General features: G+C 42.9%; 1 protein-coding gene across 6 annotated transcripts in view; it reads left to right on the forward strand.

Annotated features, from left to right (window-relative positions):
* Positions 1-18,947, forward strand: part of abca7 (ATP-binding cassette, sub-family A (ABC1), member 7) — a 53,025-nt gene that overhangs the window by 13,457 nt on the left and 20,621 nt on the right. For 3 of the 6 annotated variants that reach the window (XM_041230297.1, XM_041230296.1, XM_041230292.1), the window contains exons 16-40: positions 959-1,163; positions 1,484-1,594; positions 1,817-1,988; positions 2,242-2,373; positions 3,662-3,801; positions 4,473-4,610; positions 5,840-6,063; positions 7,306-7,378; positions 7,463-7,665; positions 8,118-8,232; positions 9,106-9,129; positions 9,592-9,707; positions 10,057-10,181; positions 11,142-11,246; positions 11,878-12,067; positions 12,580-12,674; positions 13,726-13,758; positions 14,260-14,365; positions 14,577-14,651; positions 14,969-15,138; positions 15,683-15,860; positions 16,187-16,302; positions 16,892-17,036; positions 17,827-17,950; positions 18,359-18,488. In XM_041230297.1, the coding sequence (XP_041086231.1) occupies positions 959-1,163; positions 1,484-1,594; positions 1,817-1,988; positions 2,242-2,373; positions 3,662-3,801; positions 4,473-4,610; positions 5,840-6,063; positions 7,306-7,378; positions 7,463-7,665; positions 8,118-8,232; positions 9,106-9,129; positions 9,592-9,707; positions 10,057-10,181; positions 11,142-11,246; positions 11,878-12,067; positions 12,580-12,674; positions 13,726-13,758; positions 14,260-14,365; positions 14,577-14,651; positions 14,969-15,138; positions 15,683-15,860; positions 16,187-16,302; positions 16,892-17,036; positions 17,827-17,950; positions 18,359-18,488 (3,245 nt within the window). The remainder of the gene's footprint in view (positions 1-958; positions 1,164-1,483; positions 1,595-1,816; positions 1,989-2,241; positions 2,374-3,661; positions 3,802-4,472; positions 4,611-5,839; positions 6,064-7,305; positions 7,379-7,462; positions 7,666-8,117; positions 8,233-9,105; positions 9,130-9,591; positions 9,708-10,056; positions 10,182-11,141; positions 11,247-11,877; positions 12,068-12,579; positions 12,675-13,725; positions 13,759-14,259; positions 14,366-14,576; positions 14,652-14,968; positions 15,139-15,682; positions 15,861-16,186; positions 16,303-16,891; positions 17,037-17,826; positions 17,951-18,358; positions 18,489-18,947) is intronic. The other 3 variants (XM_041230294.1, XM_041230295.1, XM_041230293.1) reach the window with 3 other exon arrangements.

Consider the following 18,947-nt stretch of genomic DNA (forward strand, 5'->3'; position numbering starts at 1 on the left):
TTTCTGTCATCCTGTCCTAATAACAGAATTTAAAGCACCCCTTGGTCTCAGAATTCTCAACATGTTTGCAAGTACAGCCGGTACACCAGAGTGTAACCATTAACTTGTAGGTTAGACGTGGTTCTGAAAGCTTTATTGAAGGGGTGAATTACATTACTAACTATAGTATTTTTCTTGTTTTTAGATTCGCTTTGTATATACTTCTCTGTTTCCTTAATCGCATCCTGCAGACAAAGTTTGAAGTACCCCCCTGACCTCAGTAGAGCTGTCTTTAAGAGAACTTGATATTTCACACTTATACCAAGTTGCTTTTCAGACAGTTGCTCATTCCCTGTCCCTCAGGTGTTCGGTTTCCATGATAGGTTTCTGGAAACCTGTTCATTATTTAGCAGGTTTCACCACTTTCAGTTAATGAGTCGTTTCTGACCAGCTGGGTTGATGACACGCCATAATTGAGTTGGGCGGTGATACTGGTACCAGAGTCAAAATTGGGGACAGGCCAGTAATGATTGACACCCATTTCATTTGCTGTGATTTTGCTTGATGTCACCTCTGCCGGAGTCTCTTTTGGTCAGCTGCTGGTCAGAAGCAAATAAATGTAAAATTATCGAATTTAGTAGCAAAGCCCCTGCAATCCATTGCACAAGTACCGTGGTGGAGGGACAGAGTCATAGAGTTCATGATGTGTCAATTAAAATAAATAAATACGTTACTGTAAAAGGAGATTTTATTGCAGTATTTAGTGAGCCCCTGAAATATGAGACATGGACCCTAATCCAGATTGTACTGTGCTGTTAGCCTTAATCCAGATTGTACTTTGCTGTTAGCCTCAGTGCAGATTGTACTGTGCTGTTAGCCTCAGTGCAGATTGTACTGTGCTGTTCTCCCCAATCCAGAGTGCACTGTGCTGTTAGTCTCAGTGCAGATTATAATACTCACTTCCTGTGCACCCCTGCAGAGCCTGCTGTCTCCTGTAGCCTTTGGTTTTGGCTGTGAGTATTTCTCTCTGTACGAGGAGCAGGGTGTGGGTATCCAGTGGTCTAATCTGGGCTCCAGCCCTGTCGAGGGGGATCGCTACAGCTTCAGCACCTCCATCCTGCTCCTGTTGGTGGACGCAGTGCTGTACGGCCTGGCTACCTTGTACATAGAGGCTGTCTTCCCAGGTGAGTGAGGCTGGATAATATATTAGGGGCGTGCAGATACTCATGCTTTCATTGTAATTCCCTTTAAAGTGTTTGAACATTCATTAAATAGAATAAAATATGTTAATTACAATCAATAACAATTTGACAGTGTGATTTATTTTTTCTGTCATCATGATCAAATGATCTGAAACCACTGGGATTACTTTGATGAAATTAGTATTAAAATGTGATAGTTTAAAAATGGCACTGCCGTTTGTAAGTGTTTTGATACACCATGTTTTCATACAGTTAATCTTCTTGACAAAGTAAACTGGAATCCCTCATTCTCTTTACTGAAGGTCAGTTTGGGATTCCGAAGCCTTGGAATTTCTTGTTTCTTCGGAGTTACTGGTTCGGGGAGTCTCTCTCAGATGTTCCCCTGTCAATTCCACCCACCAACAAGGAAGAAGGTAAAAGCAGTCATTCTGCTTTACAGTTCCGTGTTTTTGTTTCAAACCTTGGTTAACAAGGATGAAAATCTTGACTATGTAGGTTATATTATTGCAAATACATAAAAGCTGTGAGCGTTCACGATGTGTTGTAGTTATTCTATAAGTGAGGGTAGCTGAATAACCCGGGTAAGCCTCGGGCCACCTTCGTGAGTCTTCTTGATCTCTGTGTGCTTGTTACAGTGTGTCTGGAGGCTGAGCCAAGTCACCTCCCCCTGGGAGTGTCCATCCAGAACCTGGTGAAGGTGTACAGCTCCGGAGCCAAGCTGGCCGTCAACGGGCTGAACCTCAACTTCTACCAGGGCCAGATCACCTCCTTCCTGGGGCACAACGGGGCTGGCAAGACCACAACCATGTGAGTGCAGGGAGGTTGGTGAAGGGGTGGGAACATGACTAGATTCTTTATTGATTGGTGAGTCTTAGTGAAGAGGCGGGGACATGGCTATGTTCTGCATTGTGATTTGGTATGGTCATGGAGATGGGAGGGGTTTGGTCATGTCTACATTCTGCTTCTAAAGGGATGTGGTCTCAACAAAAGGGCAGAGTCGTGGCTAGAATGTTATTATCGATTTTGGTTTGGCTCTCAAACTCCTGCTCCATCTCCCCAGGTCCATTCTCACGGGATTGTTCCCCCCCTCTGCCGGGACGGCCTATATCCAGGGAATGGACATCCGTACGGAAATGGACTCCATCCGGAAAACCCTGGGAATGTGCCCTCAGCACAATGTCCTCTTTGACATGTAGGTGGAGAAGCTGTGAGAGCCCAACGCCTTGTCTTGTGGTTTTATGTTAGTCTGAAATCAGGGTTGCCACCTTAAACTCTGTATTTCTAAAATATTGCTTCTAGTAAAATCGTGTACACATATGAATACGACACCTCTATATGCACCACTGCCTCCCAGCCGCTCTGCTCTAAGCACTAGACCACACTGCCTCCCTCCCAGTCTCTCAGCTCTAACCACTAGACCACACTGCCTCCCAGTCCCTCAGCTCTAACCAATAGGCCACACTACCTCCCAGTCCCTCAGCACTAAGCACAAGGCTACACTGCTTCCCTCACGGATGGATGTGGTTTAGCAGTGCGGAACGAGATCATAGACATGCAGTTTGTCTCTTGTAGAAGTTGTTTTTTGTGTAGCATGGTAACAGTACAGCACAGTGTAACACAGCATATTATATACAGTACAGTCACTCATTACTTTAAAAGCAAGCAAACTGAGTAAAACAATGTAATCTTCTAACTGTAGAAGTATTGAAATAAATACACAGAAGTGACCATTCACTTCTATCATGGTAAACTTTGTTAAGAATCTAGGGAGGAATGCAGTGAGAGAACACGGTCTCCCATTTCTCTGTTCCTGTATAAAGCTGAGGAACACAAAGCCACCTTCTCAGGAACAGTGGCTTGAAACCAGGAGACCTAGTCTGAGTCAACCTTGCGGTATCAAACCATGGTTCCCCTCCTAGTCTCTGTGAGTTGCATTGGATAAAAGTGTCTGCTAAGTGATTCATTATTATGATGATGCTTGGAGTATCTTGAGATTGCGTATTCCTCTGTGATGGAACTTGCTGAGTTATTGAGTATCGGGGTATGTTATTTGGAGGAACCTTGCATTTTACATGGAAGTAGGTCCTAGGGAATTGTGTTTTGTCACTCATTTCTCTAATTTTAAGTGTTTTTCAGACTTCAAGTCCATAGAGGTAATTCAATAAGTCATTTTGTACGTTTCCCATCTCCATTATAAAGGATGCGCACGTTCTGGTAAACGTCTGTTTATTTATTTATTTGAATTTTTCAATGCTGTTCACGAACAGCAGTCCCACCACTCCTTGTCACAAAGTAAGGCAGAGATGCTGGAAAGATGCGCGTCCTTGAAACAGCAGCACTAAGAAGGAGAAGCACAACGAGAGGCATCTGGGAGAGATTGACTTTTTAAACTATAAATGACAAACCTTGAAGTGTTTTTAATAAATGTGCACATGGCTGTGCGTATTGGTTAACGTTATTCTTTCTGTTTAATAACCCAGTCTGACCGTGGAGGAGCATGTCTGGTTTTACGGGCGTCTGAAGGGCCTCACCGAGGAGGAGGTGACGGCAGAGCTGGGGCGCATGCTGGAGGATGTGGGCCTCCCTCACAAGCGCAGAGAGCAGACCAAAAACCTCTCAGGTAGCAGCCTGTGCTGCATCAGTACCCCGACCACCATGTGTACTGGAGGCACCCCAATATTACATATACAGCTATGGCCAAATGTTTTCACCCTATAGAATGAACATATTTTGCTTTATAAAGTCTAATGAAACCTGCTGAATAATGCTACAGTTAACATTGAATTACATACCGCTTTCTAGTTTTCCATATATTTCATGTAAAACTGACAATTAAAAAATGTGACATTCCAAAATCTAACATGAAATACTGTACTACTGTTATGGCTTCCAGTAGACTTTTGCAAAATCATTTTGTAGTTTCTTTGATTGCATGGTCTTCAATAAAAGATCTACATTCATGTTCATGTAGTTTTGGTTTTTACTGCTGTTAATATTAGCCTCTGGTTATTTTCACCACATTGGCTTGAATGCCAAAATATAATGGTTGTCAACTTACAGTATTTCCACCCAACTTTATTGTCACTTTGGGGTAAAAGATTAAGCTTATAAGTTTCACAAGTACAGTAAATAGGTTGTTTTGCTGTAGTGACATTTTCATGACATTTCCTCAGCATATACAACAATACAATGGGTGTATTTACAGTTCATTTAGCAGACTGATTTGGATTCAGTGTGTTGCTTGCAGCTTACTGGGAGATGCTCACTATTTCTCCTGCTTCCCCCTGGCAGGTGGCATGCAGAGGAAGCTGTCGGTAGCCATTGCCTTCATTGGGGGGTCCAAGGTGGTCATCCTGGACGAGCCCACGGCTGGGGTGGACCCCTACTCTCGCAGGGGCATCTGGGACCTGCTGCTGAAGTACCGCAAGGGTAGGAGGGCCTAAGAACTCACGGGCATGTTTGTGACGGCGACCGTGAAGAGTGGATTTCCTGTAGTTCAGTCCCCCTCTAGTGGTCTAACTGCATTCAGACTATGAAGAGTGGATTTCCTGTAGTTCAATTCCCCTCTAATGGTCTAACTGCATTCAGACTCCCTAAATGACCAGAATTGCAACATTGAAAAAAAATTAAAAAATGTGTGCATCTTTCATATAGGAAAATGTGTTATCTGCTGTACAAAGCGATGGTAATACACACTCGGTAAGATTTACTGGAATTGTTTTGTTAGCTATCTGTACTTGTAAAAGCTTTGATCAGCATTACTTTAAAGGAATTGTATCTAACAAAGTAATTCCATGAATATAATCTATTTTATACTTCCATGTCATAGGTCTCAGATGTGCAGACTTTCAAACAACATGTTCCAGCAAACGAGTATTCTCATTTTAAAACAGATAGCTGGTACACTAGATTAAAGGCAGTTGTCAGTTTCCTTCCCTTGCCTTCCAGGAAGTCTGCTACTCCTTTACTTTGTTATTGCACCCCAGCAGAGTCTTCTGGCTCCAGTGAAGGGGTGGGGAACAGTGGCCCTTCCTGGGTCATTTCACCTAGAGGGTGCAAGAGGTCTAAAAGCATGGCTTGCAAACAGAACAGTCTTTCAACCTAGTGTGGTACCAGATATAATTATAAAATGAAATTACATGCTTGCTAAAATATAGTGTGTTCTGTTTTGAGACCTATTGTATAAAATGAATGCATCTACTGCGCAAATGTATTAGAACACCTCAAGATTATGTCCTTTATATCCTTTATATACCTACCTTCGTGAAAAAGGGAGTGAGGATTTCAATTTTCGGTCCGTAATCAGTGATATAGAAACAATAGGCATTTGTGTGAAAATGTTAGACAACTTTGTGCTTTAATTAGGCATCCTTAAACAACTTGTGAAAAGCCTCATGTGTTTTACCAGGTCTGGTGATGTGTTCCTTTTCTCTTACTGTTTTTAAATTAAATGCATTTGTAGCCTATTCAAGTTATCAATTAAATGAGACCATCACTTATTTGCCTATTTTGACAATTTGACAATCAAAACTGCAGAAGCAATGGGGTGTTCTAATGCATTAGCGCACTGCTGTATGTGCATGGCGGAGGATGGTTAAGAAGCTAGTGTGTCAGCCTCCAGTGCTTCCAGGTTGAGCTCCCTGATTGCTGTCCCTCAGAGCGCACCATCATACTCTCAACTCACTACATGGACGAGGCAGACCTGCTTGGGGATCGCATCGCTATCATCTCCCAGGGACGTCTGTGCTGCTGCGGCTCGCCCCTCTTCCTGAAGACCCAGCTGGGGACAGGGTACTACCTGACCGCTGTGAAGAGAGACTCGGAGACGAGACCCCCAAACAGTGCCAGCGCCGGGAGCATCGCCCTCACCAGGGGCAAGAAGGTGAAACCCAAAGCACAACGCCACATCCTGCTAAATATTGCCATGATTCTACAAATCAGCATTAGGGCAATTAAAATAAAAACCCTAATTGAAATGAAAACCCTAATTGAAATGTCTGGGTTGTTTCTTTTATTAGCTGCTTCTTTCCTTTCTGCAAAAAATAAGCTAATGACAGTTTGTAGTAAATAGCTTTGAGAGCGGCTATTCCTATTTAAGGATTAAGACTCTAAACCATCACTGCTTGCGAATCTGTAAATAGAAATAGTCAATCGAATTGATTGTTGTCAATCCCCCTTGCTTTCCTCACTGTGTGTGTGGTGTTTGAAATCATTCTGAGTGATTCTGTTCAGCTGCTCCCATGTCGAGTTACCATTTCTGCAGTGCCACCCTTTTGTTGCTTGTCTGGAGAATCCTAAGAGCAGCCCTATTCTTGAAAGTCTACTTAAGAAAAAAACATAATGTTCTTAAGAAGGATTTTAGGAAGATCTTAAGTGCGATTGTCCAAATTCTTATGATTTTCTTACATTTCTTAGGAACTTTTTATATCGTAAGAGGAGAAAACAATTCTTGAGAAATGTAGTGATACAGCCTAGTTAACTGGTAAACAGTGTTCAAACTATATTGCTCCTCAAACAATTATTAGGCTGTTAAATTCTTCTTCTTCTTATTGTATATGTGTATTAGGCACATCTAATGTTAATTTATTTCCATTGACTACATTGGATACATTTCTATGCATGAAAAAAGTGTGACCAGCTCAATGGAAAAAGGTATAATTCACATAAATTAACAATCAACTGAATCTCAAGTATCAATTAGGAAGAATGTTTTAAGTGGCTTAAACCACTCAAAGTGTGAATCGGTAAGAAAAGAATCCAGTGTCTCTGGTCTAATGGCACTCAAACAGTGAATTATTGTTCCCGATTCAACACTTATCTTTGTTTATCCTTCACAGAAAACACTGCAGCGATTTTACATTTAGATTTGCAGGGGAAATTAGAAATCTGTAATTTACTGTGTTGGGTGATTTTTTTATCATCTCATAAAAAGGTCAACTTCCCAACAAGATCAAAACGTGGTCAGAAAGCAGCAGCGTGGCGCACTTTTACAACATTACATTAATCAAAATGCATAGGCACTGGAAAGGATAAGAAAACGCAAGCAGTGTGTTAGGATCCCAGATTGACACTGCTTTATCTCTCTCTCTCTCTCTCTCTCTCTCTCTCTCTCTTTCTGAGCCAGGGTGACAGCGAGTCTGACAAGAGTTCAGACACAGGACTGGGCAGTGAGCAGAGCAGTGAGATCAGCTCGGCCTGTAAGTGGTGTTGCAGTGTTGGGATTCCTATGGCTTGCAGGTGATTTTGCATGCAGTCAGTCAGTGCCTCTCGTTGCCCCTCAGATGTGCCAGGCCTGTCTGCTCTGGTGCGGCGCTGGGTGCCGGGGGCTGGGCTGGTTGAGGATGTGGGCAGGGAGGTGGTGTTTAATGTCCCGTACAGTGCGGCCCTGGATGGCAGCTTGGCAGACCTGCTGAAAGAGCTGGACTGCAGGCAAGGGGAGCTGGGCGTCTCCAGCTACGGGGTCTCCGACACCAGCCTGGAGGAGGTGAGGGTCTTACTATCCCCTGCGGTGTAGCGGAGGTGGGCATCGCTTCTCCAAACGTCATGAAATTTAGTATTAGTACAGTTTTAGGATTCATTTGTGTCTTGAACACAGGACGTTATTCCACATGCTGTAAATATAATTTACCTTGATACTAACGCTTCGTTTGCTTACCTAATGGCATCTAGTTTTTAAATAGCTCATTGTCTTATTCTGTTCTGTGCATATTGTAGCTCAATATGTCATGATCATCCCTTTGGTCCTGCTAGCACTCATGCTTGTTAGGGGTATGTCAGCGCGCCGGGATACTTCCTTACATGATGGTAATGGAGTTGTTTGTTGTTTAGATCATTGATAAATGGTTCTTTTAAATGAAGCGTGATTTTGAGTGTTGCACTGAATACATGGATGCTGTTAGACCAGCGTGGTGTTTTAAAATGCTCCTGTTTCTCCAGGTCTTCCTGAAGGTGGCGGAGGAGAGCGGGGTGGATGCAGACCCTGCAGACGGGGTGCTCCCGGAACAGAGAGACCCCGCCCTGCCAGACCCCCAGGAGACAGACAATGACACTGGTAAAATGCATCATTGGACCAGGGCTCGGCCACAGCACCTGCTGCCTGCTATTTAGTCCCACAACCACTAGATGGCAGTGTTGACAGACCTCAGCCATGTATTATACTGAGCTATATCTTAATCAGATATCACTGCTACCATTGCATTACCAGACTCGCTTAATAAAGCAGTAAGTCAGAAATGGTTTGACCGCATAATTAGTGCTGTATTTTTTTTCAATGTAAAAAAATGTTTTATTTCACGATCTAAAAATTCGTTCGAGATAATTCGAGATATTTCACAATTTTAAACATCCTATTTATTTATGTCCACCTTTTTAGAGACATTCTGTTTTCACCAGAAGTGAATTATCAAACTAAGTAAATGTAGAAATAACAACAGACTCATGAAATGTCCCTTTCTTGCACTGGACAGAGCGATCATTGGCAGAAATATTTCCCATCTTTGATGCAGCTGGTACCTTTTTTCGTTTATGTAATTTTAAGGAAATCGTGCTGCAGTACAATAATTTACCGGAAGCAAACTAGACTGGCTGCCAGGTTCCAAATGCAGTGTAACAGGTAGTGTGGCAATAAGGCAAACATTTGTTTATTTTTAAGTGATTAAAAAATATGTATATTTATGTTCTTTTAGAAATGGGAATTTTCACGTGGCACTACATACTAGACAGCAATGGGTACATTTTACGGAAATTGTGAAATCCGTGCAAAAAAATACAGTATAATTAATGCCTGAACTCTGGAAACTGGTGGAACACAAGATAGTGACCTCAATGTCTGTACTGCTATGCGCAACACTGCTGAGCTTAGTGCGTGTGTGTGTGTGCTCTTCAGTAACTGTTCTCTTCATATTCTGAATTCTGCTGCTTAAAGGAAAGAAACAGCCACGCAAACAAGGTATGCTTTGATCTGTTTATCTGTCCCACTTTGTCATCATGTGCCAAGCGTAGAATATTAAAGACCTTAATCTCGATTAGCAGGAATTGTCTCTTGTTTTCTTTTGGTCATTCTGTTCCTCAGACACACATGCAGTATTAAAATACAGCTGTATTGCTAAGACGGGGTTAGCTGGTACACAGAAAGAGAGCATTTTGACACAGTTTTCCCACATGTTTTCTATTTACTACCAACAAAAGCAGAATAAACTGTCTGGGTGGGATATTTGTTTATAATTAATACCAGATTCTGATACTAAATAAATAATAATAAAAAAAAATTCTATATGGTGTTATTTTTTGCTCCACTCAGTTTGAGGAACAGACGCTTTATTGACACATTTACAGTGCTGTACTAATGAAGACTATTGTAATGAATGCAAAACCTTGCACTGTGTATGTGACGTCCCTTCTCTCCCTGCAGAGGCCCTGGAGACAGACCTCCTGATCGGCTGGGCTCTGACCCTGCAGCAGCTGCGCGCTCTCTTCATCAAGAGGCTCCTGTACGCCCGCCGCAGCCGACGAGGACTCCTCGCCCAGGTACCCTCCCCGCGCTGCCAGCAGCCAACTCTGCACATTTGCTCCAGCGTCTCTTCAATCAGATTATAGAAATCAACACCCAAATGTATATAGATTTCTGTACACTCTCCACGTTATTATACACGTTATATGCTCTCCTCATAAAATGTGTTCAGATTTCAGCTTGCATAGTAATGCATAAAACATGCGGGTGTGTAAGTAGCGATACAACTGCACAAGAGATGCTAACAAAGGTCAGATTTCGGAATAGCAAAAAACACACCAAGGAACCTTCAATGAGAAACACCAAGCTGATGTAAGGATGAACTTTAATTGCCTGTCGTCTTCTTGCTTTTTGGGTGGTTTGTAGATCGTTCTGCCAGCTGTGTTTGTGTGCGTCGCCCTGCTGTTCACACTCATTGTCCCCCCGTTTGGGAAGTACCCCCCTCTAGAGCTGCAGCCCTGGATGTATGGAGATCAGTTCACCTTCTTCAGGTAAATCCTCGCTTCACCCTATCAGTGGGAATGCAGTGGAGCTGCCTGTATCATTGTGTGCCACTCCAGTCTTTAACACAAGCGGGCATGAAGTCAATTGGGATCTATCCACACGCTGTAACTTATCCAGCCTGCCAGGAGTGCTGACAAGCGTATCAGATTCTGGGGGTATATAGAGGTTGATCTGTCACTCATTGCAGATGTACAACACTGTGCAAATATATTAGAACACCCTACTGCTTCTGTTTTGATTTGTTGTGCTTATGAAATCAATCCACTGCAACAAAAAATCTTGAACATGTGTCAAAAATAGGCAAATTAGTGATCATCAAATTGAATTTGCCACACTTGCAATTAATTTAGAGTAGTAAGAAAAAACACAGAGCCACAAATTGTAACATGCATGAGACCTCTTAGCAGTTGTTTTTAAGATGCCTAATTAAAGCACAAAGTGGTCTAACATTTTGATAACTGACTGCAAATGTAAATTCTCACACCCTGAGGTTTTCATGCAGGTAGGTATATACAGGATAGCAATGACTGCTCTTCAATGCTAGCTTCCTGTTGTAGACGTATGTAAGCTAGATTACCCAAAGTGTCTTTGCATTAGTAAGCGCCAGCGCCATCTAGTGCACAGCGGTGCAATGGCAGTAAACCAAACCCAAAGGGGCAAATCCCAAACTGGCGCTGCCTCTTCTGTAACATCACTGGGACTCGTCCAGCCAAAGTGACATTCAACTTTCACGGGCAACTAGAACTGAAGAGCGTCTCCTGAACTAGTAACTGCTAGTCAAAGCAGCTTAACACAGACAAAAACATAAGAAACAAAGTCATTGCAATAAGATCAGCGTTGCAGACACTGAGAAAGACTTCACAACACCAATTCAGACAAAACCTGAATTGGTGTTGTTTACATTTGTTTGTGATGATCCTCTGCACCTTTAACACAACACTCGCCAGTGATGATGCCCCAGAGGACCCAGGCAACAGAGCCCTGCTCAGCGCCCTGCTGAGCTCACCCGGGTTTGGAACCAGGTGCCTGGCCGAGAAGGAGAGGGAGAGGGGGTGAGTCTGAAGAATCGGATCTAAACGTGCCACAGGGATAAAAAGAAATTGCAGATGGAAAGTTGGTGATGCCCACCTTCATTTCCTAAAAGGGTCTCCGTTATAGTGGAGTCATCATTAAAAGTATCTCGCCAATGAGGTGAGGCAATTAAAAAGGCAAATGAATGTGAGGCTGTATTGTAAAAAGCGTGGAATGCAAGTCCAGAGTGATGCTAAGATTTATACAATGCTCTAGTTAGACCCCACCTAGAATACTTTGTGCAGTTTTGGTCACCTCACTACAAAAAAAGGCTTTTTTGCATGTGAAGGTATAGAGAAGGGCAGCCAGGCTGATCCCAGGACTTAAGGACTGGTTAAAATAATGAAATCTCTTCAGCCTAGAAAATGCTATAGATAAAGTTAACCTGAGTCATTACTTCAAATGAGCACAGAGAGAACAAGAGGGCATAGTCCGGAAGCTGAGTAAAGTAAGTTTAGAACAGAAGGTAGGAAGCACTTTTTTACACAGTTAGAAATGCATGGAATAGCTGACCAGGTGAAGTACCTGGAGAAACTACTTGAAAGTTGGGCTTTGTTTTATAAAGCCTTGTGGTCCGTGTTTTAAAAAGCTGCGTGCTCCTTGTTTGCGCAGGGAGTCTGAGTGTGAGGGTGGAGTGAGAGAGTTTGTCATGCCTCCTGTCCCTCCCTCTCTCATGGAGCTGCTCAGTGCAGGAAACTGGAGCCTGGACAACCCCTCCCCATCCTGTGAGTGCAGCTCGGAGGAGACGCGCAGGATGCTGCCCGAGTGTCCGGAGGGAGCTGGGGGGCTGCCCCCCCCACAGGTCAGACACAGCACAACATAAGAGACTGATTCGCCCCTTTCCCCAAAAAGAATTGCTTTCTTTAAAAGCCTTGGAAGACTCCCAAACCACAGTATTTGTCAGCCAGTTAAGACAATTGGTAATCTCCAGTCTCCCCACTTGTATGATATTAGGTATGATGTTCTGTTAACCATTTGACCCTAATAATTGCACCCATTTTCAATATGTGCTTTTGTAACTTTTTAAAATACATTAGAACAAGAATAGCAGCACCATAATTCCAGATTTCGCAGCCCAATCTAGACTCAATGAAAAGAAAAGCAACATGCATAAAAAGGTGTGTGATTACACTCTCCATTTGGCAAGCAATAGAGAATGTACAATTCTAGAAAAGTAACAAATCAAATGAACATACTGACATTTTGAATGGCTGATATCCCAGAGCTTAGTTTTAGATGTTTAGCATTTGTAGTCGAGTAACCTGAAGCGTGAACAAGTTTCACACTGACTCCCTCCCCCTCCCCCCTCTACAGGTCAGAAGTATCACTGGAGACATCCTGCAGAACTTGACAGGACGCAACCTCTCAGACTACCTGGTGAAGACCTACTCCCAGATCCTCAGGAAAAGGTGTGCGTCTCGCGTAACCAGCGCTCCAGATACAGTTTGAGTCATTGAGTAATGTAGTTTAGACACAGAGTAAAATGCAAAACTACCTTGAATTACTTAATTGTACTTTCAATAAATGCTGTACATACTTTTACCAACTTATGCATAACTACAGCCTTACATTTTAACTGTAATGTTACTTTGAAATACTGTATAAAAACTTGGTCTTACTATAAAAACTAAAAGAGCTCTTTTTTTTAAATTTGCTTTATTGAAGCAAGTAAACACAGAAACCAAAACTTTTTTTTTTTCAACGCTGCAGATGGAATATGCTTAACAAAAGGCTGTCCTGGCATTTCAGTGATCCATTCTCTAGCTAGCAATATATTCACAATTGACCATTGAGATGCCGGGAATCACCCTAGCACGATAAGCTGGAAATCGTGAGCATGCAAACTCAAGCTGTGGAGAAAAATTGCTCTGTTTTCTTTACGCATTCCATGTAAATATGTGTAATTCATGTATTTGCAATGTGTAAAACGGCCAGTAAGCAGCATGTAAGATTAACCTCATGGCTACAGCTGGATGAAAGAGCCAAGCCCTTGCTGCAACGTGCGCTAAATGGCACAGCCAGCCTTGTAGGACTCGTGGCAGCAATGGCTTGACTCTTCTTGGTATCAAGCTAAAGACTTTGATAATGATAGTTTGTGTGGTTCTAAATTATGAGGCCATTCTCAACCAATTAAAAGCCGTTTTCCGAACATTCCAGTGCATCTTATTATGTCTTGTGCACGGTGAACTAGCTTAAGTCATGGATACACAATTAACTGTGCATTTTATTCTTTCCTTTTGAATGAGAACCTGCTTTATATGAAATGAATATGTACATTTGACCCAGTCTCTTACTGTAAGGGGTGTCTTCTCGTTGTGCACATAAACATGATGTAAATGCTACACTTCGCTTAGCAGAGTTCTTTTGCCCACCCAAAGTGCTCGCCACAAGAGATGGGATTAGCTGTTATACTAGTTTCCTTGATTCTAATAGTTGCTCTGTCTCTGTCTGTCTTTTCAGCTTGAAGACCAAGAAATGGGTGAATGAGTTCCGGTGAGTGGCTGCAGGGCGGGGTTAACCCTGTGAGTGCCGGGGGGAGCTACTACTATGACTACTACTACTACAGTGTCCAATGTTGTCACATACCAACAGCCCTGTGGACAGACAGACATTAAAAAACCAAGTCCTGCTGATTTTGGACCATATTTTTAACACCCTGGAGTGTGTAATTTGATCTTTTAAAATTGCACCCCTCCCAAAGTGAATTGCTTGTCAAGTAAATCAAGTAGTGTTTCTAAGTGCAACAAGACATTTCTGCCCAGGTTTGGACATTTGTTAGCAAATGAGATTGCCCCCTCTGTTCTTGCCATTTTGTAATGCTTTTAATGAGGAATGTGGAAATACAGAAACTAAAAAGACATTGGGAAATAATTGGTCATTGAATTTCGTTTTGTTTCGGATTGATAAATCCAGCGTTTATTGAGTGTTTTTTAATAGCTGTGGATTAATGTGTGCGTGTGCGTGTGCGTGTGCATGTGCGTGTTGGCTCTGCAGGTACGGTGGATTCTCACTGGGGGCCCGCAGCTCTCAGGTTCTGCCGTCGGTCCAGCAGATGAACGAAACCGTGCGAGAGATCAGGGCTCGCCTGCAGCTCACCAAGGTAAGAACTCCACTTACAGTATAATTAATCGAGTAATGATCCCCAATATTCAATATTAACCCGGAGTCCAATCGAGCGTTGTTTGATTATGGCTGCAAGAGTCTTGAATAAATCCAGTACAGCCTTGATTTTTAAATTGAGTAAAATCCATCTTACCCACTTTACCTCCGCTAGCTAACCAGTGCCTCTGTGTCTCTGCTGTGTTCTCCAGGGGAGTTCTCTGGACAGACTGTTGGGAAACCTCACCAGGTTCATTACTGGCCTGGACACACAGAGCATTGTGAAGGTGAGGGGAGGTTGAGAGAAGGGAGAGGGAGAGGAGGGGAGAGTGGGATTGCATTTTTTTTTTTTTTTTTTTTTTTTTTTCTCCATGAGATTTTGTAATTCTTCTGGTTGATCTATATGATTCTGAAACATCCCAATAAATAAGAACACTGCATCAAAGGGGACTCCAACACTTCTAGTACTTAATACAGTTGTCGGTGGCAATCGTTTGGTAAACCTCAGGAGATTGCACACTAGCTGCAATTAAACTAACACCTATTTGCCTGTCCCTAATCTATGTATTCACTAGTGCCCACAGTGGTGTTCTTTGTCCTCCAGGTTTGGTTCAACAACAAGGGCTGGCACGCCATGGCATCCTTCATTAACATCATCAACAACGGAGTCCTGCGAGCTAGCCTGCCCCCTGGCACAGACCCCCGCCTCTACGGGATAACTGCTCTCAACCACCCCCTGAACCTGACCAGGGAGCAGCTTAGCGAAGTGGCGCTGTGAGTGCACACAGACAGGGAAAAAATAAAACGTTCTTTACTCTTAATAGTTCTAGCAGTGTCACCACAGATTTGAAGATCATCTTCCTTTTAAAATTACACTTTCTTTCTTACCTTTTTATTAACCCTTGCAGCAATATCACTGCTCTCCCTGTCCTTTCAGTTTAACATCTTGTGGTTCTTTGCTTGTATTTAGTGCTTGAAGCAAAAGAGCCTCTGCTGCTGCTGTAGCTTGCCTTCAGTGATCTGGCTGCATTTGAACCACATGACCCACAATGGAGCAATCCAAAGTGTTGCACTTGACAAATCTCGAGATCCTGAATTAAACATTAAAACCAGCAAAGAACCAAAAGATCTGTGAAACGGGAAAAGAGAGAATGGAAACCGTGGTGAGCATTGCCAACCAAACCCTTTGAGAACTTCTTGCCTTGATAGAATTGTATTAAGAGACTGTAAGTAAGCACTTTGGAAAAGCTGACTTTGTAGATAAAGATGAGCACGTTCTCGGATTGGCGTGAAGGTTGTGCCCCTCTCTGTCTCCCAGGATGAACACCTCTGTAGATGTCCTGGTGTCGATCTGTGTGATCTTCGCCATGTCCTTCGTGCCGGCCAGCTTTGTGCTCTTCCTGATCGAGGAGCGGGTCAGCAAGGCCAAGCACCTGCAGTTTGTCAGCGGGGTGAAGCCCATCATCTACTGGCTGGCCAACTTCTCCTGGGACATGGTGGGTGCCTTTCCCCTGCAGCCAGTCTGCAGCAATGTGGACCCCGTGCCTACAGCCTAACCAGTGTGCTCCCTGTCTCTCCGCAGTGTAATTACACTGTGCTGTTAACCGCTGTGCTCCCTGTCTCTCTGCAGTGTAATTACACTGTGCTGTTAACCGCTGTGCTCCCTGTCTCTCCGCAGTGTAATTACACTGTGCTGTTAACCGCTGTGCTCCCTGTCTCTCCGCAGTGTAATTACACTGTGCTGTTAACCGCTGTGCTCCCTGTCTCTCTGCAGTGTAATTACACTGTGCTGTTAACCGCTGTGCTCCCTGTCTCTCCGCAGTGTAATTACTCCGTGCCTGCGACACTGGTGGTGATCATCTTCATCTGTTTCCAGCAGAAGTCCTACGTGTCTCCCACCAACCTGCCTGCTCTGGTGCTGCTGCTGTTTTTTTATGGGTAAGGGCTCCACTTGGGTCGTGGGAAGTAGCAGTATATAGATAAAAACCCCTGTGAGACAGTACAGGTTTACTCTGTTGGAGAAGTTCTTTTGAAATCAATTTTGAGAACTATTATTTATTTATTTATTAGCAGTCTGTTAGCTGTTAGATTATTGGTCCTGGAAGCTGTGGCTGTGGGCATATTACTGCCAACAAGACCAGAATCTTATGCCCATAATGGCATTTGACATAATCTGGAATACTGCATTACTGATGTCATTGCAGTGTCTGTATTCTTGCCATCTAGTAAATCTGTAATTTTATGTTACACTTTGGTTGTCAGTAAAATGTCTTTAAGAGAAGATTGAATCAAAACGGACTTTAAAAAGAAAAACACACAGCCCTTAACAATAGCTGTGCCTGTTGCCTGGCTACCTTCTCGCAGCACGGTCACAGAACTGCTTATCCAATTGGAATAAAACTTGCTAGGGCGTTGGTTGGTTATTGTGAGTATCATAAATTAGGGATACGTGTAGTCAGTTCGTCTGTTTTCATTTTCCACAGTATTGTTCATTTTGTGGTTCAATGACTCTCCCTGTGTCTGGTAGCTGGTCCATCACTCCTCTGATGTACCCGGCCTCCTTCCTGTTCAGCATCCCCAGCACTGCCTACGTGGTGCTCACCTCACTGAACCTCTTCATCGGGATCAACGGCAGTGTGGCTACCTTCGTCCTGGAGCTCTTCACAGACAAGGTACTGAATGATATACTGCACAGTTTTAATGCCACTGTAGGAAAATATGAATGTACACCAACTGGACTGTATAAGAGAGTGTCTTTGTAATGTGAACTTCAGTAACCTGTGGGTGGAAAATAACTGTCTGTGCTAATGTGTTTCAGTGTCGAAAGGGAGAATGTAAGGTCAATGTTGGTGCAGGAGCTCAACTATTGCAAAACTCGGCGCTCAAAGTACAAAAATGATGTAGGCAAAACTCTGCAAAATCTAGAGACAAAGCAGGAAATGGAGTAAGAGAGTGAGGAAAGTAATGTTCTGTGGAAACAACTGTGATCAGAAAAGGGAAAGTCAGATGTAGACATCGGAAGTCATTTTAGCACAGCATGCAAGCTTTTTATCTGTCTGTGTAAACTGGGAGTACACACGAGCGCTCAGAGAGACACACTTCCATTCTCCTCTCTGAACATCATGCTGAGGTATGCACTCCCAATGGGAAAGTAATAATGCTGATTACCTAACTATCATTTAAACATGTCTAATATTAATCTCTTCTTATTCATTGTGTGCTTTGAGACTTGGAGTCAATAAATGTGATACTGTTTGTCATAATTATACTTTATTAATTATAATTAATAATGACAATAATAGTGAGAAATTACAACCTCAGCCTTACAACACTGACGAAGGCATTGGCAGAAACATTTGTCTACTCGACTTCATCTTGCCCGAATCCCATCTACAGCTGTCTTGTTTGTTGTAATGAAGACCTGAAATGTTTCTGTTGACGCTGTCGGTCTCCCTGGTACAGAATCTGAACGACGTCAATAACATCCTGAAGAAAGTCTTCCTGATCTTCCCCCACTTCTGCCTGGGCCGGGGGCTGATTGACATGGCCAAGAACCAGGCCATGGCCGACGCCTTCCAGAGATTCGGTGAGGCCTGCTCCCATTGCTGAATTATAGCCTTCCACTTGGAGAAAAGGCCACACAATATATATGTATGCATTAAAATGAATGTGCATATATCTGTATAATATGTACCTAACTTTGCAAAAAAAAAAAAAATTCATAAATGGATACCGGCACTTAATCACGGACTCTACATCTGTGCGTTAACTCAATATTTTACTGGAAAATTTGAATAAAAAATAGAAAATAGTATAGCATAGAAAGTCTAGAAAAGCACTCAAGAATCTGTTCCGTTCAATTGTAGTTTGATTCATGGACGTGTTAAATTCTAGGACTTGCAGTGATTTTTACAAGAAACAGTCTTTTTCTTATCTGAGTCCTGGCCTGGCTTGTGTCTGTTTAGTGATGGGTTTGTTTTGTCGCCCCCTGCAGGTGCCAGTCACACGCTGTCTCCTTTGGCGTGGGACTTCGTTGGGAAGAACCTGTTTGCCATGGCCGTGCAAGGGCTGGTCTTCTTCCTCTTCACAATCCTGCTGCAGTACAAGTTCTTCATTAACTTCAGGTATGATGTCTTCCAAGACTGAGCAAGCCAGAGGGCCCTATTCATTCCTGTTGGAAAAAATAGTAACTCATCGGTACAAGACGACCAATACCAATGTTTGTTTGAGTAAGAAGACTCCAAAACTATTGTCCAAAATGACAAAATCAATTTTATTAAAAAAAAAAAAAACATATTGCACGGTAATATGAAGAAGCTGTTCAAATCAAAATACCAAGTCAGCGCCAAGGACAGTGAATCAGCAGTCTGAATAGCAGTCCTATTTCCACTGGAGCTCAATTTGTCATGTTTGAGATCAGCCTTCACAAAGCCCTCATATTGAAGTACTGCTGCCTTTAATCATTTCAGCTTCCAGCATTGGCAGATCTTCCATCAAATCGTTTGCATGGGGTTTTTCCCATAGGACAAATGCCTGCTTACCACCAAACTGTCTATAAATGCTGAAATAGTGAAGTAATAGTC

This window comes from Polyodon spathula, chromosome 27 (assembly GCF_017654505.1).
Source record: "Polyodon spathula isolate WHYD16114869_AA chromosome 27, ASM1765450v1, whole genome shotgun sequence".
Classification (NCBI taxonomy): Eukaryota; Metazoa; Chordata; class Actinopteri; order Acipenseriformes; family Polyodontidae; genus Polyodon; species Polyodon spathula.